Source organism: Ostrea edulis, chromosome 1 (assembly GCF_947568905.1).
Source record: "Ostrea edulis chromosome 1, xbOstEdul1.1, whole genome shotgun sequence".
In the NCBI taxonomy this organism is placed as follows: domain Eukaryota; kingdom Metazoa; phylum Mollusca; class Bivalvia; order Ostreida; family Ostreidae; genus Ostrea; species Ostrea edulis.
This window is the reverse complement of record NC_079164.1, coordinates 40,253,019-40,280,030: the sequence shown is the minus strand read 5'-3', so window position 1 is coordinate 40,280,030 and position 27,012 is coordinate 40,253,019. Positions and strand designations below refer to the sequence as shown.

At 36.7% G+C, this 27,012-nt stretch overlaps 1 protein-coding gene across 4 annotated transcripts in view; it reads left to right on the top strand.

Annotated features, from left to right (window-relative positions):
- Nucleotides 1–2,941: 2,941 nt before the first annotated feature.
- The window catches only part of LOC125656334 (neural-cadherin-like), a 39,768-nt gene continuing 15,697 nt past the window's right edge, over nt 2,942–27,012 (top strand). Inside the window, exons 1-23 of one of the 4 annotated variants that reach the window (XM_048886947.2) lie at nt 2,975–4,275; nt 5,246–5,263; nt 9,401–9,589; nt 9,819–10,053; nt 10,318–10,332; nt 12,713–12,950; nt 13,428–13,536; nt 14,290–14,401; nt 14,649–14,896; nt 15,087–15,367; nt 16,180–16,297; nt 16,451–16,803; nt 17,046–17,429; nt 17,610–17,810; nt 18,280–18,463; nt 20,158–20,298; nt 20,612–20,718; nt 20,835–20,999; nt 22,053–22,377; nt 23,310–23,767; nt 23,958–24,193; nt 24,781–24,932; nt 26,235–26,471. In XM_048886947.2, the coding sequence (XP_048742904.2) occupies nt 3,213–4,275; nt 5,246–5,263; nt 9,401–9,589; nt 9,819–10,053; nt 10,318–10,332; nt 12,713–12,950; nt 13,428–13,536; nt 14,290–14,401; nt 14,649–14,896; nt 15,087–15,367; nt 16,180–16,297; nt 16,451–16,803; nt 17,046–17,429; nt 17,610–17,810; nt 18,280–18,463; nt 20,158–20,298; nt 20,612–20,718; nt 20,835–20,999; nt 22,053–22,377; nt 23,310–23,767; nt 23,958–24,193; nt 24,781–24,932; nt 26,235–26,471 (5,569 nt within the window). In that variant the 5' untranslated portion in view covers nt 2,975–3,212. Of the gene's footprint in view, nt 4,276–5,245; nt 5,264–9,400; nt 9,590–9,818; nt 10,054–10,317; nt 10,333–12,712; nt 12,951–13,427; nt 13,537–14,289; nt 14,402–14,648; nt 14,897–15,086; nt 15,368–16,179; nt 16,298–16,450; nt 16,804–17,045; nt 17,430–17,609; nt 17,811–18,279; nt 18,464–20,157; nt 20,299–20,611; nt 20,719–20,834; nt 21,000–22,052; nt 22,378–23,309; nt 23,768–23,957; nt 24,194–24,780; nt 24,933–26,234; nt 26,472–27,012 lie in introns of all 4 variants that reach the window. The other 3 variants (XM_048886961.2, XM_048886955.2, XM_048886966.2) reach the window with 3 other exon arrangements.

The window sequence follows — 27,012 nt, the reverse complement described above, 5'->3', positions numbered from 1 at the left end:
ACGGTATCAGGACTCCAGACACAGTACCAGGACTCCACACACAGTACCAGGACTCCAGACACGGTATCAGGACTCCAGACACAGTACCAGGACTCTGGACACAGTACCAGGACTCCGGACACAGTACCAGGACTCCAGACACAGTACCAGGACTCCGGACACAGTACCAGGACTCCGGACACAGTACCAGGACTCCAGACACGGTATCAGGACTCCAGACACAGTACCAGGACTCCAGACACAGTACCAGGACTCCACACACAGTACCAGGACTCCAGACACAGGACCAGGACTCCGCACACAGTACCAGGACTCCGCACACAGTACCAGGACTCCAGACACAGTGCCAGGAGTCCGGACACAGTACCAGGACTCCAAATACAGTACCAGGACTCCGGACACAATACCAGGACTCCGGACACAGTACCAGGACTCCAGACACAGTACCGTGACTTTGGATATAGTACCAGGACTCCGGACACAGTACCAGGATTCCAGACACAGTATCAGGACTCCAGACACAGTACTAGTACTCTGCACACAGTACCAGGACTCCAGACACAGTACCAGGACTCCACACACAGTACCAGGACTCCGGACACAGTACCGTGACTTTGGATGTAGTACCAGGACTCCGGACACGGACCGCTTTAGTAGTCCCATACAGGATTCCAGGGCTCGACTGAAATCGGAGATCGACGTTGTGTCTTAGTTAGGGATCCTGGGTCCCCAAATCAGTTAGAAAATAGTTTCCATTTGGAAGGTCATGATTGGAAAAACATAGTGCTTAGTGACCACAATCCTATTTACACAGACCCGGGTGAAAAGCAAAAAGTTCTCTAAATCCACAGATTAAATCATTTCATGCGAAACTCAGTGATAAAAAAGGTAGATTAAAGTATGGGATTATAAAAAAGCGCAAAAATAAAACATTATTGAAAAATAAGTGATTGCAGATTGATGGATTGTTGCTTTTTAAAACTAAGCAACTGACACACAACAATCTGACAAAGTGACAAATGACATTGTATCTCAAAACAAACACTGGTAAGCACGCATGGTTCATTTTGACAATTAACTATGATAGCTTACATACAATTGATAAGGGTATGATAAGGATATGTACATGTATATTGATAAAACGACACGGTATGGACTGGAGTTAATAGGAAATCATACTCTGAATAGATTTCCAATTCTTAAAAGAACATGGACACGATTTGAGCCGAAAATTTTCAAATTTTAATTTTTGCATTTTTAATGTTTAAAATGTTTAACCAAGGTATTTCTGTGGACGTTATCGTAACAGCCACTGTGGGTTATGACAGTCAGTTTATACATGAGAGATACAGCGCTCACAATTCCTTGTTATGTAAACAATGCTCGTGTATTGTTTTTGTTTACATAGGTTAGATATACAAGTAAAAGTTCGTTTAAAGCAGATTTTTTTCAATTCACAAGTTAATTCTGAATACAATTAAATAGTTTCTAGTGTTTGGCACATCTCATTTTCTTTTAAGCATGCTATTTTCTATTAAGCCATCTATATGTAAACAAAAACATGGCACAAACTTTGTTTACATTTCAAAGAATTGTGAGTGCTGTATATCGCTTGTAACTAAACAACTGATTTTCAAATTTTGGTTGACCATATGAGAAATACTTTAGTTAAGCATTGCAAACAATAAAAATGGAAAATAAAATTTTTGATTTTCAGCTCAAATCGTGTCCATGTCCCTTTAAGAATGCTTGCAGAATTGGAGTGGTGACAGACAAGACTGGAAAGTAAACGATCCTAAACTAAAGTATCGAAGTGTGATGAAATGGGAAACGATCTATAGTATTTATAGATTAAACCACTGAACAGACAGACAGACGAACGAAAACACAGAGAACAGACTGCATACAAACTTTGATCAAAGCTTTGATTTCGGCTCATACAAACGCGAATGAAATTCTCGAGTACTCGTGATAATTTTATCAGGATATGTGTATTGGACACAAAGTATTTGTTTGACTAGATTGATAAGGTCTCTCTCTAGTCGTTAGAAGGTAGTGGTGATGATTTAATAGAATGAAAGTCAAAACGATAAAATATCACTTGATAAGGAAGACAAACACGAGGGCCTCTTCACACACACTGAATCAATAATCACTTCACCTCTGTCAAGCGACGACAATAAACTCGCGACTTTTGATGATTTATTTACTCCATGTGCGATAACAAGCTTATACAACAGGGTACATGCATAGAGACTAGAGGAAAATCTGATTTTTCAAAAATATCTACCTACAATGAAATATGGAAAAACGTATGTTGATACTCAAATATAAGCGACACTTTGGGGGGGGGGGGGATTAGTACATGTATGTAGATTAGTGGCCTGCAAAGAATTTCAGATTCTTCATTTTTGTCGAAATTTTGTGTATCAATTTAATTAAATGAGATCTTTTGAATCGCTGACTTGGTTCGATTTAAGGTAACCAACTAAGTGAGGCGATTAAACTATCTTATTTATTTAGATTAGTAGCGTGTATTATGCCATATACATGTACAATATTACCTGAGATAGTACTTCGATTTTGTTGTCGAACGGAGGTTTCAGCTCTATAGTAATATCCATACGGGGGTACATCCTTACCCACCCGCCTCTGGGACCTGATAGTCAGACCGAATGAGGCTTGTATTAGACACTACCTTCCCGTTACGCAAAACAAGTAGGTATATGTAAAATACACATCTAACTTTGTAATGTCCGCGGGGTGGTCTTTAATTTATAATTCCATGTCTAATCTGTCAAAGACTAAATTAAACAAACTGTGTTTCTGACTGTGTATTACCGTTTTAAACACCTTGACCCGGGACGCCGATATTTTGAAGTCCGCCAGACTTTTTTCCCGAGTTGCATGACACATGCTACAGGGCCGCTTTTGTAGCGACAGAATCACTCAGGTGTGACGTTTAGGTAGGACGCGCTTCAATACCTTAACGGTCGTGGGATTATTCATACGAATTTGTCATCGCTTTTGAATTACAGGAAGGGAGTTTCACAATGTGAGTTTTCGTTTTCGAATTTCTGCGATCATTTCGGAGTTTTTGTGATAATATTCATCTGTGTTGTATTTTCATGGACAAATCCAGGTAGGCCATACCTGGTTATTGATTCGTAATTAACACTGGTTCGCTGTACTACAGTATAAACACATTCAAAATGGCGGATTCGGTACAGTTTACAAACACTACCTGTATGTGTAGCATTTTAATAGTGACCATCGTGTTTACTTTGTTACGTAGTGTGACATCAGACTCTGTGACACCGGTTATAGTGCCATCTACAGCAGAGGTTGGATATAAAGTCTTAAAACTTGGTTGTTCTAAATCAGACTTACAACTCAGAACCAAAGATCCTTTTGGGGACTTTTATGACAATTTTGCCCTGACTGACACCGGTGAATTGGTCCTCAGAAGGACGGTCCCTCACCTGGGAAGACAGGGGTACAAACTGACTGTCATAACCCACAGTGGCTGTTACGATAACGTCCCCACGAAAAGGACGTTTACGTTAGATATCTCTCCCCGTGAGACGGATGTTTTCCCTGATAGAGTGTACACAGGTTACATACTGACCACCGAGAAATCGGACTCAATGGTCACCAACCTGTCCCGCATCCATGTGCATAAAGTCCCACAACAAGAGTTTGTTTTACAGGGATTTTATTCCGATTATTTTAAAATTCTGTCCAGTGATGTAACTAATGAAATCCGAGTTGTTCTGCAAAAGGAATTTCCTTCAGCGATTTCCAAACGCGCGTGGTATTTCAGCCTTTTATCCAAAGTCGGTAGTGAAATAACTGGACACGCAAATGTCGAGATTCTGCTTGTTGACAACCCTTACCCAAAACACGTCCAGTTACAATCAATGTCAGAGAATAACCTGAGGTCACTTCACCTTACTGCCAAGTTTAATCAAGATCCGCCAAACATTGTCCGTTCTCGTGTTCTTCGACGGAGACGGCAGACAAGCGGCACCAAGAAGCAAACTGTGCAGCTGCAAGAAAATGCGACGGGGGTAATTTTCACCGTGGATTCTGGACAACCCCAAGGAACAAACATTCAGTTTGAGATCCGCGCCTCGACACCAGAAGACATTTTTCTCATTGACCGGAGTACTGGAGAAGTAACCTTAAAGTCCAATGCTAAACTTGACTTTGATTACAACGGAGTTAGAAAATACGTCATAAACATTGACGTTAAACGGCAGGAAGACAGCACAGGTATATAACGTCTTAAATTGTAGGCTAAAAACACATAATTATACTAACGGCACGTAACACCAGCTAACGATGTACGACACAGCAGGTGTCCATTAGTAGGAACTAATGTATGTACAAAAATTACACACTTCACAGTAATATTATACTTGCACCCCAAAATGTCCGATATCTTGCAGATGTAATGCTAAATGATCTGTTGATTTCAGAATTCTGTTTACAACAATGTATGATAACACTGTTAGACAAAACCTCTTTATCAATCTCATTAAAATTAGATCTTCCATCCGCTCCCCAGTTTTCGATACGTCGCGTGGAAGTTCCATGCGACATATCGAAAACTGGGGAGTGGATGGAAGATCTAATTTTAATTAGATTGCCTCTATATCAAATGTCTCTGATATTTGCACAATGGAAGGATTTTTAAAACAACCGCTATATTTGAAATATACTCAACTTTAATGAAGGATGGAATTACCGTATCTTTTAAAAATGCAGGTATATTGAATACCGGTAAACTGATTTTCTTTGTGATCCGATCACCACAGAAACAGATCTATAGAAATGCTTTTAAAGTATACCAGAGGAAAGAAATGGGTGATCTCCCTTTTTCAATGTTCGTCTTTTAAATGCCTGAAGACAACTCGGAATCTCATTATCATGATAATCCACACTTCCCCATTATTTTTGTCTGTTTGGTAAACACACGCCTGAATAGTTACAGCAATTATTGTGTATTACTCTGCACATTATGTACTTAGGACACAATGAATTGTCAGGAATTTAAAATGTGTGGGCCGGACTGTCATAATTCTTCAAATGCCGAGTTTGGCACTGTATATACTATGGAACATTTTAATTCAACATTTTCAATATGCGAATTCATTGATTTGAGAAGAAAATGCTTTAGACAAAAAAGAAAATAAGATTGTTAATCTCGGAAAATGATTTTAATAATTGTTGCATTTTGTAGCTGGACCTGTGTGGAGAGGTTTGTATGTTCGTCATTGCGGTGCATATCGGTAGATGTTGTGGCCTCCGTGCATGCTTCTTTCTTCTTGATTACAACTGTATGTCGCTTTCATTTCCCGGCTGTAGAGCTAGCTCTCGGGGAAAATTTAGATAGACCAATTTTCACCAGAGAGCTACAGTTCTGCACGACTCCATTCCCTATCCGTTATATAGTATGATTGTTTTCGGAACAGATATTTGTATGTAACGCCACATTTGACTATGCATTTTAATGTAGATATCATGAAAACTGGAGTAAACATGTGCTTTCTCTGGGCTGTACATGTGGAGATCTACATGATGGGTCTTATTTTCCTGCCCGTGGGGGCATTCCGATCGATCTGATAACTACTTTGATCTGTATTTATTGACCAGTATCGTAAATTCGTCTTCTTTCTACATGATTATGGAATTAATTATACTATGATCGCGAATTTTATACTTACTACAAACTTAAAAATGATTTGGCAGCACCTGTTATTAGTGGTGTAAAAAAGATATAAATAAGAAAGATCTGTGTAATGTTGGTCATGTTTATGTTGAATTTAAAATGAACACTCAATGTTTAAACAATCCGAATTATGAGGCCTAAATCAAAATATTTTGCGTGTGTATCTATGAAAATGCTCCGGCTCGGAATTATTTCTTAATGTCCCCCCCCCTTTTTTTTTTTGGTAAAAATATATATTCGATCTGTTGATTACTTCAGACTATATGCTATTTTTAATGCTGACTTGAAGTTTAGTGTACACTCTTCCAGTTTTGTAACCAGTGAACTTTAATAAAAATGATTTGTTTGAGTGTTTACATTCTTGGTCAAAATCAAAAGTATAATTGTTCATTATCCAACTAGCTACCGTAAAGATCAAACTGATGGGGCTGCAAATGGGAAAGAAACACTGTTTTAATCTGTCAACTGAACGAAATAATACGGTTTTAGTTCTTTCTCCCTTTTATAAAATTAATCCACCGTATGACTCACATGTGGGATAAACATGGACCAAGCGACCATTGGAAGAATTTCCGGTCACTAAGTCCAGATATTTATAATGGTGTATAACTTTGCGTGTAGATCTGTCAGTGCGTTCGATCTCGGCAACCATCAGATGAAGCTATGAATAGCCTCTGTATACATGTATATATAAAAACAATCTATGAATTATTCAAGCAAAATTGACACCATTATTAAGGTTTGGATGTCAGACATTTGGTTGAGAAAAATCGACTGAAAACGAAATGCTATCCCCCCAAAAATTGAAATCGATATTTTGTAATGCTAAACAAACAGGAATTTTAATAAATATATCGGTGTTGAACAAAGAAGGAATTTATCGGCCTGGCTGTGAAGTTGAACCACCGTATCGGATAGCTCACAGGTCCTCTAACACGTGCGAGTTAGTGCCAAACGTACATAATTCTATCTGGTCAAATTCCCCCAACACGTGCGGGTAATAAATGCGACATGCATGGATTCTTTAAAACTAGAGATTGTGATGCGGTCACATCATATGATTCAAATTATAAGCCTACACAGTCTACTCAATGAAGATTATATTGTCCACATCGCACACAGATATATTTAACAGCTCGTCTTTTGTGAACTATTTTCAAATGTCAATAAATGCAAGATTTCTTATTTTGTATTAAATTATGTAGGGCCTACTCATTTATAATTGTTATCTATAGTAAAAGAAAACTTAACGAGAATTTGTTGGTGAAAATTAAACTTCTATTTTACACCCATTCATTGGTATAATTTTTCAGCTATTTCACTTTCGATTTTCCTTTCCTTTCATTCTTTTGCTTCACAAATAACAATACCGGTATTAATTATAATTACTGTATGCCTCTTTCTATTTTCCCTATCCTGTTTAGGTGTCGTTTTAATTCACGTTTTTTCTTCAAGTTTTCAGTTTGTTTCAACGTAGTGTTTCTACACGTAGAAACATACGCCATTGTTCACTTGAAATTGACAAGAAAATTAAATTTTTATAAATAGAAACGTATAATCTTGCGTAATCAAACACACATTCCATTCTAATGAAACGCGCCACTTGTGACATGCAGGTCCCGTCTAGGATCAGTGATTTCCTAAGTGCAAACACAAACTGTATACAATCGCTTTCCTGTTCAGCACAGTTTAGACATCACAGGACAATACCCCGTTAACTTGCCATTGTTTTCTTTGTAATAAATAAGTTATATTTCATTTTAACTTATTTCTCGATAGTTCCTTTGAATTCGAAACATATAGGCCTATAAGATAGAGAGAGAGAGAGAGAGAGAGCATCGAATGGATAATACAGACAACCTAGATGTTTTATTCCTTGTTCTTCCCTCTCCTGTAAGAAATACGATTAATAATGATATTTTGAAGTTTAGAAAAGAAAGGGGCGCGAGCTACAACGACAACTTGCGGGATAAAAGTGCAGTTAAACAAAGCTATAGAAATATAATAAAAAATCCTTCACAAATGTACCCGGAAATCTTGGTGCTATCGAATTTCCTTTGAAGTATTATTATCGTTTTGAGTCATCCGGTATTTTGTTTTGTTTCTTCTCTCCAACAAATGACAAATATCTCGTCAGACAAGGATATCAAAGGAATCTCATGTTAATGTTAAGTTTATTGTTTGAACAAAATAAGACACTGTTCAGAAATTCTTGAAGAAATGGAACATATTGTATAATTGGATAATAGGTCTTGAACGATACAGCATGCAGTTTCTATTTACGGGCACCTGACGTTTGGACCCACACATCCTTTGATCCACCACCACCCCTTTTTAATGAACGAAGGCTTAAAACAGGCTTTTTTAAAGGTCTTAATTTCAAGGGTCTGGGCCTTCCCAATTGGGAAAAATAGCGACATTTGCTTGAAATTGGGATAAAATATTCCGTAGAAAGAAATGGGGAGAGATTGGACGCCTTCTGACTTTCAGTTTGGTCAAAAACTTACCTCTTTCAAATAATCAGAGACCAAAAAATTAAGTTTACGTAACAATTTTGAAGCAAAAATTATAATTTTTGGGTCTGTGAAGAAGGTTTTTGAACAAAAATGCTACCCTGCTCTGATTTGTTTTCATTGTTTGGGAATTTAAAAGCAGAAATTGGGGGAAAATACCTGCTTTTTAGCATTGGGAATCGGCCTTATTTCGGCCTTCTACAGACCCTAAAAAAATCCCTGTAAAACTTTATCAAACTCTTAAATTACACAGTTTTACTAGATTAAATATATAAGAATTAAGAAAGCCGTAGAAGTACACAAAAATGTCATTGATAAAAGTATCAGGAAATATACACAACCTTGGTTGTTGGACAGAAGCAAAACTCACGGGCTTGGTTCCACTTTATCAATTATAATATACTACAGTTGAATTTTGAACATCAATATCTCGCATACCATGGATATCTCGAAATCCAGTGAAAATGATATATGTGTTTAATAAAAGTGCAAAATAGCATTGGGAATTAAAGAATAGCATATAATAGAATTGAAATCATGAATGTACAGGAAATATTTCTCATTAGTTTTGTTTTGCATGTTTTAAAAGGGGTGGTGGATCATAGGGAATGTGGTTCCAACATCAGGTGTCTTTAGTTATACAGCTGCCTCTATAGAATATGTATCATGATATTTAATAAGCACAGATCCAGAAGGGGACCAAGGGTCCAGGCACACAATCCCCTAGAGATTGGGCAAAAATACATATTTTGGGTGATATTTTATGCAGTTTCAGTCGTAAAATGTTTCATCATTTCAATAGAATCATTTGAGCTTTACTCACAAGGGATTTTAGCTATGTATCGTGATAGAGTGATAACAAATATGATCACCATCTGCAAACAATGACAAACCATGGCAAATACAAGCTGCTGTTCATGTTTTACATGAATAAACTTTAAGGTAAAATCTAAAACTAAATTAGGAAGTTTCCAGGTCAATATTTCACTAGGCATGTGACACTTGTATTGTGTGGGTACTTCTGGTCAATAATTTGATGTATTATCCCAGCTTTATTATTTGTATTAATGTTTTATACAGTACTAATCTTGTAACAGTTGCACAAAAATACACCACCACCCTGTGTTGTATCTTTTTTCTCCCCCTTTTTCAGTTCTACAGCAGGTAGAAGTAACAGTCGATGTGCTCAATGTAAATGATGAGCCACCAAGATTCATCACCAAACCCACCCCATATCTGGCAGTGGTGGCTACTGATGCCCAGGCTGGTGTGTCTGTTTTCCGGATTGAGGCTGAAGATGTAGATGGAGGAACTGATGCTGTCAAGTACTTCAAGGAGAGTGGTATGGAGATTTGATAAGCCATGATATTATATATAGTGGATTGTATAAATTTATACCGCCGTGACCAGCTTTATTCTATGAAATATTTGTATTTTAACGTTTGATTAATGAATCTGGGAATCATGATTGATAACATTGTAAACAAACTGACAAAGCTTTATAAAACAAAGCAGTAGACACTAAATTTTCAACTGTAGAATATCTCTGCATATTTTGGACTCTGTTTTAGTGGGAAGCAGTCCATATTTTGAAGTAGGCCAGGATACAGGCATCATCAGAACAACAGAGGCCATCACCAGCGGCTTGGACTATGTTATCAAAGTGTATGCCATCGACTCTAAGGCAGAAATTCAGCAAAAGACAGGCCCCGTCAACATCAACATACGTCGAGGACAGAGGGCGCCCCAGTTCTACTCCTCGTCGTATGAAGCATCTGTAGAAGAATCTAACCAGGCGGATCAGACGTAAGTTTCAATGATAAGTCGTCTTTGCCCAACAGTAAATGAATTTCTTTTCACTTTTGTGAGTGACACTAGATACTTTAAATTGAAGTTTTACTTTTGCTTTTATCATTGCACTATATCGTAATTCTTTCAAAAGTACATATTCTGTTTTTGTTGTACATGTAGTTAGTGTATAGAAGCCATCTATTGCATGTTGTCAGTGATTTGGCATGTTTATATGTAGATATGTCTCCGACAATGAGGTTTCTTTCTCTTGTCTTACAGTGCCACTGAAAACAGGTACATACTTAGCTTTGCCCACACCTCCAGAATTACAACTTGTATAATATTATAACCGAGATATTATGAACTTAAAAGTATAACTCATTCACTATTATGCTCCCTTATATCATGCAACCTTACTCTGAAATGAATCGTAGTAAAACAAAACCTACGGTAGACAGTGTGCCTTAGCTCTATTGTGCAGTGTTTTAAATTGTAGTTTTACATGTATATAACACAAACTTGAAGAAGATTGATAATGAAATTAATGTTATTTTCTTGAATTGACCCATGGATTGATTTGCTGTGTGAATACAATGGGTAGGATATATTTTTGTGAATCATTTTCATCATCTTGAAAATAAAAGCAATATATTTTGATTTTTGATAGTCAAAACAAAGTTAGAAAAATTAAGGTAATGATTATGAAGGACAAGTATGTTTTATTGAATAAATTATGGACGAAATAGACAGACTCTATGAATATGAGAGATAAATAACCTCACACTTTACAATCTAATTTGTTTATATTAATTGATAGTACTTAAATATGTATTTTAGAGAATGCAATGTGCTCGACATATGCATAAAATACTTATGAATATGTGTATCTATCTAAATGTTAACAATAAATCCTACTACTTGTGTACAGTATATTACAAAATGTTAAAGAAACTGCATCTAGTAATAGTCGTATTATATAACTATAACTTGCTTGATATAAAATTTAGTTTCCCATATAATCAATAATATCACTGTCTTTAAGATAGAAAAAAAAATATTGTAGAAATAGGATTGAGGATTGAGGAGACAGCTATGTAAATAATTTGTTGCTTTGAACAAATTATGCAAGTGTGTGTTATAAAACTAGAATTCCAAGAACTCCTTGTGTAAGAAACGTGACCAAAAGATGTGTTTACACGAAAATGTTACATTAGGCAAGATCTAAAGTAAAAATAAAAGTAAATCTTTAATCAACGATCAAGAAATTGCTAATTGTACAAAAATTTCACATCGTTTCATTACCTGTGGCAGATCACTTCAGATGCAGTCATGCATGATATTTCATTTCAAAGGACACCAAGCTCTCTTTATAAAGAGGAAAGAAAGCTAAACAAATTGTAAAATTTATTAAAATATTACTCACCTGTCCCCTGTCTCTCTCCTGAAAAATGTCTTCCCTTCCTTGTGTTTTTCAAATCTGACACATATTGTGTTTGAAATTTTGTTTTAACTTGCTGTATGCACATTTATTGTTTCATTCACTTCACCGTTCTCCGTTTTGCATGAGGTTGATGAGGCTGTTTACAACTGTTGCTGTACTTGCTCACGTTTAAATAATCATAATCAGAAGGCAGTGAATTACAGGAATTTGTTTGTTCAATAACCAGACCTTATACACACAATGTATGTAATAAAATTAGCTCTCTGTTGGAAGATGTATAATGCGTCGTAACGAGTCGGCTGTAAAAGATGTATATGTCTTAACGAGTCGGCTGTAAAAAGATGTATATATCTATACAAGTCAGCTGTAAAAAGATGTATACATCTTAACAAGTCAACTGTAAAAAGATGTATACGTCTTAACAAGTCGGCTGTACAAAGATGTGTAATAGTCTTTACGTTAACAAGTCGGCTAGTGTTGTTAGTTCTATGTGTTGCTCTGTCTGGTGCTGAGATTGAGTCAGGGGTGTTTGTGGTATAATTAGACTGATCAATATCTATTATTGTGATTGTATAGCACTTAATTGGAAAATCTTAACCGAGATTTGTATGTTTAGAATATGTATTTGGAGTAAACATTTTCGTTAACCTATTCGAAGATTGCAATAAGGCACCTATTAAAAAAAAGAAATGCTTCCTGATTTAACCAGTATGACAACATTACTACACCAGTCATGTTTTAGATCAATCATTTTTATTCCTTGATACACATAGTTTATTTGCTGGATCCCTTCTTCCTTAGAAAATGTAGATTTGTTTAACTACTAGATGTGTATTTATTGCTATCACAGCTAAATCGAGAAGTAAAGTTGTTGCAAGTAAAAATTAGTTTTACATTATTTTGAGATTTTTAAAAATATTTGGTTAAACATATAGAATAAACCAATACAGGCTATATTAACAGTGAAAACTGCCTAATCCGACACCCGTGCAATCCATTTCACTGGGGCATTCCGACCCTTATCTTTATTCTTAATTTCCTATTTTCTTAGTTTTTACACTGTTTATTCAGATACATTTGGTATTACGACAAAAAATTTGTCTCCCAGTGCATGTCGGATTAGACAGGTTTCACTGTATAAAAAATGTTTTCATCTTTGTGCTTAGTTTGTTTCCTGCATGATTATGACTTTGGGGACAGTTTTTAATCTTGTGTTGATATTGGCCTTGGCAGGTTTCAGGCTATTGATGCAGATGGAAACAATGCGTCAATCACAGCCAAGAATTTCCAGGTGGGCGGGACCACCAAATACTCAGTGTACGAGTCCCCCACTGCTATATCTACTAGGTTTGCAATTGAGGATGGGATGGTCAAGACACTTAGGACATTGGACTATGAGAGTGACCAACATAAGTTTGTCCTGACAGTCAGAGCAGAAGACACAATTTCTGGACTTAGCAGTGATGTAAAGGTACGGCGATTAGTCAGGGATGTAAATAAAGGTACAGCGATTAGTCAGGAATGTCACCGCACTTTTTGGTACAAGGACAGTGATTTCCTTTAATCAGGAAAATAATAATTTTTCGATAAATTTAAAAAATTGAGTTTCCATCCAAATAATGTAAAAATAACAAAGTATCCATTTTTTTTATCTAAATGCATTCATTGCTTTAATTTATCAATCCCCCCCCCCCCCCCCCCCCCCCCCCCCCCCCCCCCCCCCGCTAATTTACATTGTACAATATATTTTCAATTGATGCATTTGGGAAATTTTGCTCATTTAATTGGGAAAATGGTTCACTTATTTGTTATTGGGAATGGATTTGATATTCTGTCAAACTATTGAGGGGAGCAAATATTAGAGGGTTTTTTTTTTAAAGAGACTGATGAAATCCAGCTGGGGATTTTAAAAGAAAAAAAAAAGTTGTAAATGTGCATTTATTTTTAGCTGACAGTAAATCTGCTGGACAGAAATGAGTTCACGCCTCTCTTCAGTAAATCCACTTTTACAACCACGGTAAAGGAAGACATTCCAAGAGGAACCTCTGTCATTGAAGGTACTGCCCAGGCTTCAAAGTTTCATAGAAAAACTCTCAATTTTGCTACTTACAACATTCATTAAGTTACCAATCTTATCTCATACATGTGAATTCACTCATTGGATAAATTGTGTTGCTTTATCCACATGTGTTGGATAAAGGTCTTGCCTCTTTTTTGCATGCCACATAACCTTGCATCAACCCAAATCTGTGAGGTATACAGAAAAAGAAATTGAAAATTAATAATTATGAGAAAAATAGAACATGAATAATTGTTCAGTATTTTCTTTTCTTTATCCAGTGAGTTGAAATGATGTATAGATTCTCATGATAAAAAAAATATACTAGTATTAAATATATACAGTTGAACTTTGTTATCTCAAAGACCGATATCTCAAATACCATGGATATGTCAAAGTGATTCGAAAGTCCCAACCACTTATTCTTTAAGTAGTTTACCTCCAATATCTCGAATCCTTGGATATCTCTAAGTTTTTTCTAGATCCCAGTGAGTTCGAGATAACGAGGATTGACTGTATATGTATAATTTTATTTTAGTATTTTTGTGTTCACATATATACTCATGTAAAGCATGATTTCATCATGAAGCATAAAGTATTATTTGTTAAGATTTTTGTAAAATATATGCAGCCTTAGATAAACTTGGTATATTTCAAATGTGGCTACCTGTGGTTTTTTTTACTAAGACAGTTTATCATTGTAAGATAAAGTCCACCATACATTTTGATGTCAATGTCTCCTTACTTCCAGTGTCTGCATCTGACAAAGATGGCAGTACAATTCTGTCGTACACGGTGACTGACCCAATTTTCTCAATCACCACCACAGGGAATGGACAAGTCGGGGTCATTCATACCAATGGGTAAGTCGGGGTCATTCATACTAATGGGTAGAGTATTCTGGTTTCTGATTAATGTCAACCAACTCTGCTGTTTTATTTTGATATTTGAATTTTTTTTTATATATATGTTCTCCAATTTCATGAAAGTTTATATAGTAATGAATCTGCATTTTCACAGCAGATAGACATGCAGCTGTACAGCAAGAATTTTAATCTTCCAACTTAATGATTAAACTACTTTATATAAGAGTATTTACCTTTTTTTCAGGACCCTTGATTATGACAGAAAATTTCCTCATTATTATGAATTTAAAGTGATTGCCTCAGACAATGGTGTAGAGCCTCGAACGGCAGAGGCCCGGGTTATCGTTACAACCAACAACACAAACGATCAGGCCCCAGAGTTTGATGACAATAAGGTAGCTACTCTGATGGGCAATGCCCAGCCGGGCTCAACGGTCATCATTGTTCGAGCAGTGGACGAGGACGGGGACAAGGTCACTTATAGTTTTGATGGTAAGAGCTGAATTCAAATTATTAAAAAATAACAGACATTTAAGACATCGAGATAAGCATTGTAGATATTCAACTAAAATCATTTCTGAGCACGCTGTATCTTGTAATGCTTACTGAATGAAACATTCATTGAGAAATGTACTATTGTATGCTTAAACATTTTCCTAATTTCTATCTTTATTTTCTGCAGGTGGACGGACAGTTAGTGACGTGTTTGAAATTGACCCCGCTTCTGGGCGTATAAGCCTAAGGGCTGGACAGTCGCCTCCATCAGATAGGGACCAGATTTTCCTGAATGTCACGGCTAAGGATGATGGTTCCTGCTGCGATGGTCCAGGGAAAATCCTGAGCAGTACGGCAACGATTACAATAAATATCGAAGATGAGGAGAACGTCAAACCTCGATTTGTGAATTGTGCATACACGCCAACTGTTACCGAGGAACAGGATCCTGGTGTATTGGTTCAGAAGGTATGGGGACAGAGACATTGAAGCTCTGGTATTATGTGTGTCAATTGTAAGAGCAGAATTGTCATGTTAAACTACAAATATCACAGCGATGGAGCCACTGAAAATCTTCAAACAGAGGGTTGCAACAGAAGATGGAACCTTGACCACACAATGAGAAAAAAGAGATGCAAACCCCAAATGGCAGAAAATTATCCCTTTTTTTTGTTTATCATTTTTTATTTAAGGGGAGGGGAGGGTGCAAAGTATGTATCTTCCTCCCTCTAGATCCACCTCTGTATCACATGCTTGAATTCTCAGTGAAATTCAAATTCTATTTATATCACTCTTTCTAAGATTTGTAAGTTTTTTTTTAGAACATCTAGAAAATGAAAATTAAAAACAAATTGGGTCTCATAATGATAACTCTATTACAAATACAGCTGGATGATAAATACACTGTATATAATAAGAATATAGGAAGGCATGATATACCAATTCTTTAACTGTGAAACGGACTTCTTACACACCACAAAGGAGTTTCTGATCGCTTTGCGATTACCACAGTTCAAATTTGGTTGTAGAAAATGAAGAAATAACGTCCTTTTCAGTCAAACTAGATTCAGTAATTTTACTTTCTCAGACTGCTTGGTCTAAGAATTTTGCTATTTACTTTTATATTGAAAAATGTTTGTTTGGATTGGAAATGAAAGTGTACTATTACACTTCTTTTGAGAAATTTTACTTTATGAACAAAAATGAACGATAAATCATTCTTGTTAAAGCGAGTTCTGGTGTACAGTTCTGTAGTATTTTGGTTCTAAATGATTTTTTAGGTGAGTGCAACGGACCCAAACCGAGGACAGAATGGCAAGCTGGAGTATTCCATCACCAGCATCAAGGAACTGGACGACTCTCAAGAAAAGAACTATTTCAGTATCAACTCCTCCACAGGTAACAAAAGACAGGGTTAGAGTGACAGATATCATGTAACAGATATAAATTTGTAGGTTGAGATAGACATCATGGTTTAACAACTTTTCTGAATGGTTGCCATACATTGTGGTTCAGCAAAAGCTGTAAATTCGGCATTTTTGCATTCTTTAGGGGAAATCTACACACGAGAGAAACTGGACAGAGAGACGCAGTCATCCAAGAATCTGTTCATCACCGTCAAAGTTCAGGACAAGGGAAGTAACCCTTTGGATGATTATTGCACATTTGCCGTCACAATCCAGGATATCAATGACAATGATCCAGAATTTGGCACGTCGCGGTATGAGGGTCGGGTTCTGAAATCGGCTGCTGTAGGACAAAAATTTCTGACGATCAAAGCAACAGACAAAGACCTGGGAGATAACGCCAACATAAAATACTCACTTAAAACCAACCCCAACGGCCTGTTCCAAGTAAACGTAGACACCGGAGACATCGAAGTAGCCAAGTCCCTCCAGTCAGCGGTATAAAATTAACTGTTACCATTTGAAAAATTTTTAAAAACTTATTTTTAAAAAAAAAATTGGCTATCATGTATGAAAGCAGCAAAGCAATGAACAACTTCTTGTTTTCTTTTTCCCTTTGATATTTTATGATGAAGAGCGAAAGTATATGGGAATTTTAATGTTTTCTGTTCATTGACATTCAGTTATCAGATACAAGGAATTTTGTACCCTTAGTGCTACATGTACCTATACATTTTTAGGGATCCCAAATCACTTTGGTTGCCACAGCAACAGACCAGGGTACTACACCACGATCTACTGATGTGAACATCGATATTTCGGTGACCACAGACTCTGATGTCCTGCCCCCATTGTGGACCCCATTAAACCCAACCTACACAGTGAAGGAGTCAGAGGGGGTGAACTTTGTGATTGCTACCTTAACAGCCCAGAACCGCATCACCAACATCCCAGATTCTTCATTGATTTTCAACATGGTGATCAACAACAATGGGCAGACCGAGCTTTCAGACAGAACAGAGAAATTCATCATCCTGAGCGGTGCAGACAGAGTTAACCTCACGATACTGGAAATCCTGGACTACGAAACTCAGAAAGAGTACACACTCAATCTCCGTGCTTCAGTGAGTTAGGAAAAATAATTTTAGTACTTTCACTGAAGTTATATTAAAAAAGATTTTTGATTTGTCTTTAAAAATACTTTTTTAATCGACAAAAGTGTCAGTTTCAGATTTCTATCAATTACAATGTGATACAGTTTTCCCAAAATCTATGTGAAAGCAATGTGATGTTATTTTATTTAGAACATCTTCAACACACCCATCAACAGCGACAATTACCCCAAAATAGTTGTACAAGATGCCAATGATGAGATTCCGAAATTTCTCAACATTGATCCCCAGAATGGAAACATAGGCCTGAGTGTACTGGAGAATGAGGCAGCGGGAACACCCGTGCAGAGCGTCAGCGCTATTGATGCTGATGAAACAGAGGCCTTTAAAAAGGTGATGAATGACTACTATCTAACTATTCTCAATCTGAAATTGGCACACTGTAGACATCTTTAATTTTTCATTGAATCATAATTCTGCGGATTTTTCATATTTGGTTTGGTCCATTGGCATGAGATTCTGTTGAATTGCATACGAGTTACATGAAGTTAGCTTATATGCATGTACCTTAAGCACTGTTATGAAATTGCACTGATTTTATTTGACCACAGACTTAGCGGAAATAAGTACTCCACATGTATAAAAATGTACATTTACAGTATTTTAATGCACACTTTTTTTTTTTTTTTACACGATATTAAAATCTTGCTATTCAAAAAGTTATTAAATAAAGAAATACATATGTAAGAAATCATGCAGTGATTAATTGTATTTTCTGCTGGTGGTAATTATCCCATTAATTAATGTTCATTATTTGTGTTAATTTAATGTTCATTATTTGCATTAATTATGTAAATTATAGGTGACGTATGCCCTCCACCCTGATGGTAGTACCACCACAGATCAGTTTGCAATCAACCCGACCACAGGTATGATCACGACTCGCGTCCAGTTTGATCGGGAATCCACGGATTTCTACATCATGAAGGTCTTTGCTATAGATGGTGCTCCGTCTTCCAGAGACTCGTCTGGGGCTCACAACACAGGTGTGTAATTTATAAAAAGAAGTCATATCCTTGTAGCCTCTGTAACTATGCATTTCATAGTATGGATGTATAGAGGTTAAATTTGCATAATATTAAAAATGAAATAAGGAAAATACTATGTTCAACGACGCTTATAGTGAAGTGCTGGGGACGAACAATTTTGATTCGTTTTAAACATAATTCATTATATCCATTAAGTTCATGAAATGTTTTAAAACTAGAGGAAAGGAAAATCACTTTGCTGTAAACATAAATTCATTATAAGCATGTTTGCTGTAACCGTGTTTTACTGTTGTACAGGTAACTCTCGAATTATCGCCACTCAATTCATCGCCATTTTCGTTATAACGCCGCATTTTTCTAGGAACATTTTTCCTGTTACTTAAAACTCTCGTTAAAACGCCAAATTCGCTATCGCCATTTGCCACAGTGTTTTCATTACAAAAGTCTATTTCAACATGTTAATTATCTCGATAAACCGCCATAGGTGCACATGGTCAGTGAAGCAGTAAATTGGTCATTATCGATCTCCGGCGTACACCTGGACAGAAGGATCCCAAGTAATCACTGTTTTGAATAAACAAGAAAATTACTTGAGATGAACTGTAGTCAAGTTGTTTATACATCATAGAAACACATTTCAATTTAGCTATGGCTTCACCACGAAAGAGGGTCCTGTTAAATTTCAATGAGAAAAAATCATTATGTACCAAGGACATCATCCAAAATGTACCCATCAGGATATTGCAAATCATTTTTCTGTTTTATGGGAAAAGTCTATAAAAAGAAGGACAGTGGGCGACATCTTAGCAGCAAAGGATGCAATTCTTGCAGACCCTGACCCAATCTCTGAAGGCTCGCCTGCCAGGAAACGGCACCGCAGTGCACTTAATACTGACTTAGAAAAGGCGTTTATGTGGTTTACGCAAGTCAGGACGAAAGATAACTCTTACATATAAAAGAACGGTAACTCTATTTCTTCAAGATGGCAGTACAATGTAATTCAATTCATCGCCAAATTCGTTATAATGCCATAATTTCATAAGAACAAAAGGTGGCGGTTTATCGAGAGTTGACTGTATGTTATTCATGTGTATTTGGTATTTTTACCTTTGTCATGGAGGACTGTTGCACATGAATTGCTTTATCCAGCAAGTCACATGTACATGTACAGTTCTGAAAGTTTATAAGGTATTCATCAACATTATATGGTACATCTGATGGAGTTCAAGGTTAAATCCCAGGTCAAGGTGACAGGAAGTGATCATCGGACATTCCATTTTTTTGTAGCAAAAAAAGTTAATGAGCAAGCTGCTAGTGAGATTTCTGAGAGCTGAATATAACTAGTTGAGGTTTTTTGTAGTTTTTTTAGTTGATGTTTTTTGAAGTTTTTTGTAGTTGAAATTTTTTTTGAAGTTGATGTTTTATTTATGTTCAGGGTCCACTGTGTCGACGTTTTATTATTTATTTTCAGGGTCCGCTGTGTCGACGTTTTATTATTTATATTCAGGGTCCGCTGTGTCGACGTTTTATTATTTATGTTCAGGGTCCACTGTATCGACGTTTTATTATTTATGTTCAGGGTCCGCTGTGTAGACGTTTTATTATTTATGGTCAGGGTTCGCTGTGTTGACATTTTATTATTTATGGTCAAGGTTCGCTGTGGTAGTTAACATTTTACTATTTATGTTCAGGGTCGGCTGTGGTGAGGGTATCCATTAAAGATGTAAATGACAACAATCCATACTTTGAGGAGAGTCTTTACTTTGCCTCGGTCCGAGAGGACTCTTTTACTGGTCAGTCCATCACAACTATTGCAGCCAAAGACCCAGACGGTAAGTAAACAGTTTAAAGCTGATATTAAATCATAAATTTCTTTCATTCATTGCGCATTCTTATGGATCTTGAATAAATACTGTATAACATATGTTCACATTTCACTGATAGATAAATGAACCGTAGATATACATGTACATGAACAATGGTAAAACTCAAAGAAAATGAATTAGAATTCTTAGATTTGTATTAACGTACATATATACATGTAGATATAAAGCTTAAAAAAAGTTCAACAGCCTTATCAAATAAAAGGGAAATACATGTACATATAAGTTTCATCTGAATGCAATAATATTTATGATTTAACAGAGGCCACATTCACATATTCCCTATCCGGCTCGAGTCTCTTTGCTGTCAAATCTGGAACGGGAGAAATTTATGTAGCAGGAAATCTGGACTATGAGACTGAACCTAATGTAAGTCTGTTGTAAACAACAGAAATGTTTATTTTTTTCTACTATGGCGTTTCATCCAATTTGTAAATTCTAGATGTACAAGACATTGGTCAGTTATTGCTTTTTGTAAATTCCAGGTGTACAACGTCACTCTTGTGGTGAATGATGGGAAATTCAGCAATCAGACAACGGTACAAATCACTATTATTGACACAAATGACAACTCTCCCAAGTTTGAGCAGAACACCTATGCAATCCGAACCCTGGAGGAAGGAAAAGTGTATAACCAAGTTCTCATTACTGTAAGTAAACCAGGTCCTCGTTACCATATGTAAACCAGATTTTCGTTACCATAAGTAAACCAGATCCTCATTATCGTAAGTAAGCCAGATCCTCATTATCGTAAGTAAACCAGATCCTTGTTATTGTAAGTAAACCAGATCCTTGTTATTGTAAGTAAACCAGATCCTTGTTATTGTAAGTAAATCAGTTCCTCGTTATTGTTAAGTAAACCACATCCTCATCGTAAGTAAACCAGATCCTCATTATCGTCGGTAAACCAGATCCTCATTATCGTAAGTAAACCAGATCCTTGTTATTGTAAGTAAACCAGATCCTTGTTATTGTAAGTAAACCAGATCCTTGTTATTGTAAGTAAACCAGATCCTTGTTATTGTAAGTAAACCACATCCTCATTACCATAAGTAAACCTAAGTCCTCGTCTCAGTCATAACAACCTAAGTCCTCGTCTCAGTCGTAACAACTTAAGTCCTCGTCTCAGTCATAACAACTTAAGTCCTCGTCTCAGTCATAACAACTTATGTCCTCATCTCAGTCATAACAACTTAAGTCCTCGTCTCAGTCATAACAACTTAAGTCCTCGTCTCAGTCATAACAACTTAAGTCCTCGTCTCAGTCATAACAACTTAAGTCCTCGTCTCAGTCATAACAACGTAAGTCCTCGTCTCAGTCATAACAACTTAAGTCCTCGTCTCAGTCATAACAACTTAAGTCCTCGTCTCAGTCATAACCACCCAAGTCTTCGTCTCTGTCACAACGGCTTACATCTTTGTCCTCAGTCATAATGACCAAAGTTCTTTTCTCCTGATCGAAGACAGACACAATCTAAATCAAAGTGTACAACGAAGTGCTCTTCATGGTTAGTGAACCTAGTTCTTCATTCATTCATGCATCAGGAAATCTGACATCAATTTGTGAATTTGTTCTGAGAATTATTACCGTAGAAATATCCATGATTACATAACTTTTGATAACCCCAACATAGAATTAGGTGGCAAGTTTTCATGATTTTGAATGGAACAACATCAATGTGTAACAATTTTAATTTTTATTAGGTTCGTGCTACAGACCCTGACATACACAGAAATCCTAGGAATGAAATCGAGTACTCCTTGTCTCAGGATGATGCGGTCATTAACAGTCTCTTCACCATCAACAAAAATACAGGTGCAATATCCATTAATGGGGAGCTGGATCGCGACAAACCAAATGGTCGAGAGGTATACCAATTTACTGTTCTAGCGATTGACGAGCCTACAGCGGATTCGCACTTGACTGGTTATGCAACGGTCCAGGTATTTCCACTGGACATCAATGACAACAGTCCCCAGTTTGATCCTAACTCTCTGATTGGCGTTGTCAATGAAATGTCGGCACCAGGTGAGCCACTATTTGATATATAAAGTGAAACTTCTCCAAACCGGCCCCTCAGAAAACCGGTTCTCCCTGAATATCGACTGATTTTCAAAGTCTCGGCAGAAAACTTAACATTTCCTTACAAAGAAATTCTTACAAAACTGGCCACTTCTAAAAACCGGACACCAACCACTTTTCAAAGAACATTAGCAAACAAACATGTAAGTTACCCTTATACCGGCCACTTTTTGAAGATCAAGATCGATCAGATGTGAAAAATGACTTACCAACTAGGTAGATAGGAAATTATCAACTGGAGGTGTGAAAAACATAATTGACCTCTATAATTTCTATGGTTTACCCATGTTGTCAAAGGTGTTAAATGACGCTTGGCTAATCCAAGTGACCCTTCCAAATTCTGTACAAAATGTAATAAACAGATATTGGACATATTGAATGGATACAGTATCTAACACCATATTGTAAGCAGAAGTGAATAAAGAACAAACCCATGACTGTTAATGATAATTATCAAAAGATAAATTAATTTTCTTGGTTTCCATAGACTTAGAATTTCAGTGAGAATATTTCTTGTAATAATTACCTGTAGGTACAAGTAGACTAATTTAATCTCCATCAATAATTGATCATAGATCACCAGATCAAAGTGAACAGTACCTACTTTGTGAAAATTGAGATAAAATGTCTCTAAATGCCAATTTTTTGGTAAACTGGCCACCCATCTAAACCGGCCATTTTTTCTGTCCAAGAGCTGACCGGTTTATAGAAGTTTCACTGTACATGTATCTCAATACTTATTGATCTTCATATTTCAGTACATGTATTGAGTTTAGAAATATTTGTACATTTATCTCAATCTTGCCTTTATTAAACAAACACTCCTAATTATGTTGCTAACTGTTGAATGATACATGTAATTGTTTTTGTGATACTAGATGTTTTGGTGATGACGATTAGCGCCACTGATAATGATGACGGGGACAATGCCAAAGTCAGCTACGCCATCACCGCGGGAACACAGCTGCCACGCGAGGCGTTCCGAATCAACGAGAACACAGGGGAGGTGTATACCACAGTTTCCGATTTGGACCGTGAGAAACACCCAGTGTACACGTTCACAGTTGTTGCTAAGGATGCTGGAGCTCCTACATCGCTGTCAACCACTGCCACGGCAACAGTAAACATCAAGGACATTAACGACAATGAACCGGTGTTTGAGGAGAATATCTACCGCATAACGATTCCAGAGACCCAGGAGGGGCTTATCATCACTATAAGGGCAAATGACCTTGACATAGATGACACCCTGACCTATAGCCTGATTGGTCCCAATGACAGAACACATTTCCAGATCACAGTTGATGGACGCGATGGGCGCCTGGAAGTGTATACTGTAAGTACTAATGGTAATAAGTACTCATCTTTAAGTACTTATGTTAATAGTAGTAAATACTCAACTGCAAGTTGATGTCAGAATTGTTTAACACATTAACATGAACCAGAAGAAGACTAAAGTACATCTAAATTAACAGTATTTCTCATTCCTGTGATAACATATTAAACATGCTTTACCTGTTTATCAGAGACCTGACTATGAGACTCCGGCCCAGAGGTTCTTTAATCTGACAGTTCAAGTCAGCGATGGTAAATTTACCGACATCACATACATCGAGATCACGGTAGAAGATGTGAACGATGAAATCCCGATTATCACGCCACAAAATGTAGAAATTAACCGAATGGAGAATGTCGCTATCGGAGATATCCTGGCTAATTTTGTGGCTTCTGATCGGGACGAAGGCATCAACGGGTTGTTTGAGTGAGTTTTTGTTTTTTATCAAATATACCAACATTTACAAAAATTAATACAGACATCCTCATTTGATATACATGTAGATTCAAGGTTGTTCAAATCAAGGCCCTAGAATCTCAGTAGTTTTATTTTGGATGATATTCAGATGGTCTTTTCGACTGTCTTCCTAAATCCCCTTGCAAAACAAACCACCATTTCAAACTGATATGCAGGCATTGGTATGTTGTGTAAATATAAGTGTTCCCGGGTCATGGTCCTTTGAGCTTAGCTTGGAACTACAACAAGGAGAATTAACGAGAGATTCGTTTCTCAGGAAGAGCAAGTAAATTCAAGTGAACGTTGTGGCTGAAGTACTCGTGTTTAATTTAGATTGGTTTTTGTTCTACCTTTGATATAGATATTTAACCTATAGTGTATTTGATGAAAATGAAATACAAAGGTCATTTGTCTGATTTACAAACTTCTGGGAGTCTAATCTTTCTTGGAAGTTACTTTCATTCATGTGTGTATGTTGTCTAATGGAGAAGTTTCTACATCCAGCTTTTCTGAGGCTTGCAGTTACATTGTAAATTTTATGTTCTTCTCATTTTCAGCTTCTATGTTTCTCGAAAACCAATAAGTGAAAAACCAGACTACTACTTCAGGATTATGCAGACTAATGAAAATGGCACGGTTATCCTGAAAAATTCCCTGGACCATGAGACAATAACCAGACACATTGTTAGAATTCTGGTCATTGATAGAGGTAGGTATAACCGTAGACATTAGACTATACCTGTATATATGTACACTCTCTGGTGTACATTAGACTATAACTGTATATATGTACACTCTCTAGTGTACATTAGACTATACCTGTATATATGTACACTCTCTGGTGTACATTAGACTATAACTGTATATATGTACACTCTCTAGTGTACATTAGACTATAACTGTATATATGTACACTCTCTAGTGTACATTAGACTATAACTGTATATATGTACACTCTCTAGTGTACATTAGACTATAACTGTATATATGTACACTCTCTAGTGTACATTAGACTATAACTGTATATATGTACACTCTCTGGTGTACATTAAACTATAACTGTATATAGGTACACTCTCTAGTGTACATTAGACTATAACTGTATATATGTACACTCTCTGGTGTACATTAGACTATAACTGTATATAGGTACACTCTCTAGTGTACATTAGACTATAACTGTATATATGTACACTCTCTAGTGTACATTAGACTATAACTGTATATAGGTACACTCTCTAGTGTACATTAGACTATACCTGTATATATGTACACTCTCTAGTGTACATTAGACTATAACTGTATATAGGTACACTCTCTAGTGTACATTAGACTATAACTGTATATAGGTACACTCTCTGGTGTACATTAGACTATAACTGTATATAAGTACACTCTCTGGTGTACATTAGACTATACCTGTATATACATGTAGGTATACTCTCTGTTCATTTCTGCGAATGTAGTTCATGTTGGTCACTGTTTAATTACACACAGGGCAGTCTGAGAACCCGGGCAAAAAATGTCACCTGTGGTTAGTGTTTTTTGTATGTAGCACGACTGGCCATTGTTTTCTGTTATTGATAGAAATACTGGAGACATCGACTCTATACAGGGTTATTTTCGTCCCATGTTATTTTCACCTTTCTACACTTGCTGACAGTTTTACTCTGTTTTAAATTCACCCAGACATAGTTGTGTTAAAAGAGAGATATGAGAGAAAACGGTTTCGTCCTCTCTTAAATTCGCCCAGTGACGAGGATGAAAGGGACAAAAATAGAACAGGGGTGAATATTTCCCTGTATACAGTATTCACTTTTCATTCATAGATAGAGAAAACAAATGATTGGTAGAGATAACAAATGATTGGTTACCTGATAGATAGGGATAACAAATAATTGGTTACCTGATGGACAGAGATAACAAATAATTGGTTACCAGATAGATAGGGATAAAAAATGATTGGTTACCTGTTACTGTCAATTAATTTCCATGTATGCTACACTTTCAGGAATCCCACCAAATACTGGTACCGCCACTCTGACGATAAACGTAGGGGATATTAATGATGAGGACCCGACCTTCATGGCTCGCCCTGAGCCCAAGGTCATGGAGGGCAGTCCTCCCAAGCAGGTGACAGTGCTTTATGGAGTCGATCCGGATGGTAGTCCATATGGGGGCCCTTTCACCTTTAATTTGGACTGTGCAAACTCCATTTGCAACAAGTTCTCATTGCAGGAAAATCCTTGTAAGTATTTAGGTATAGGAAGAGATTTTATTAGCTCACCTGAGCTGAAAACCCAATGGAACTTTTCTGATCACTATTTTTCTGGGGTCTGTATGTAAACTTTTAACATTTTTGACATTTTCTCTAGAACCATTGAGCCAATTTTAATCAAACTTGGTACAAATCATCCTTGAGTAATGGGGATTCAAATTTGTTCACAAGAAGAACCATGGTCCCTTCAAAGGGTAGATAATCATGAAAATGCAAAACTAGGGTGGGATCATTTCAACATGGTAAGAAAGTTGAAACATACATGAAAGCTTCCTGATATAGTATAGATTTGAGTTTGTTCACTTACTGACAACTTACTTGATACCGGTTATGACTGGTTCTATAACTCAAAAGCTCTGTGCAGTGTCAAGTATCGATTTTCTGTGTGGGGGACAAGAATACCCTCGAGTTTTTATGCCCCCGAGATCGAAGATTGGGGGGGGGGGGGCATATTGTTTTTGTCCTTTCTGTCATTCTATCATTATACCCCCCGCAACAAGTTGTGGGGGGG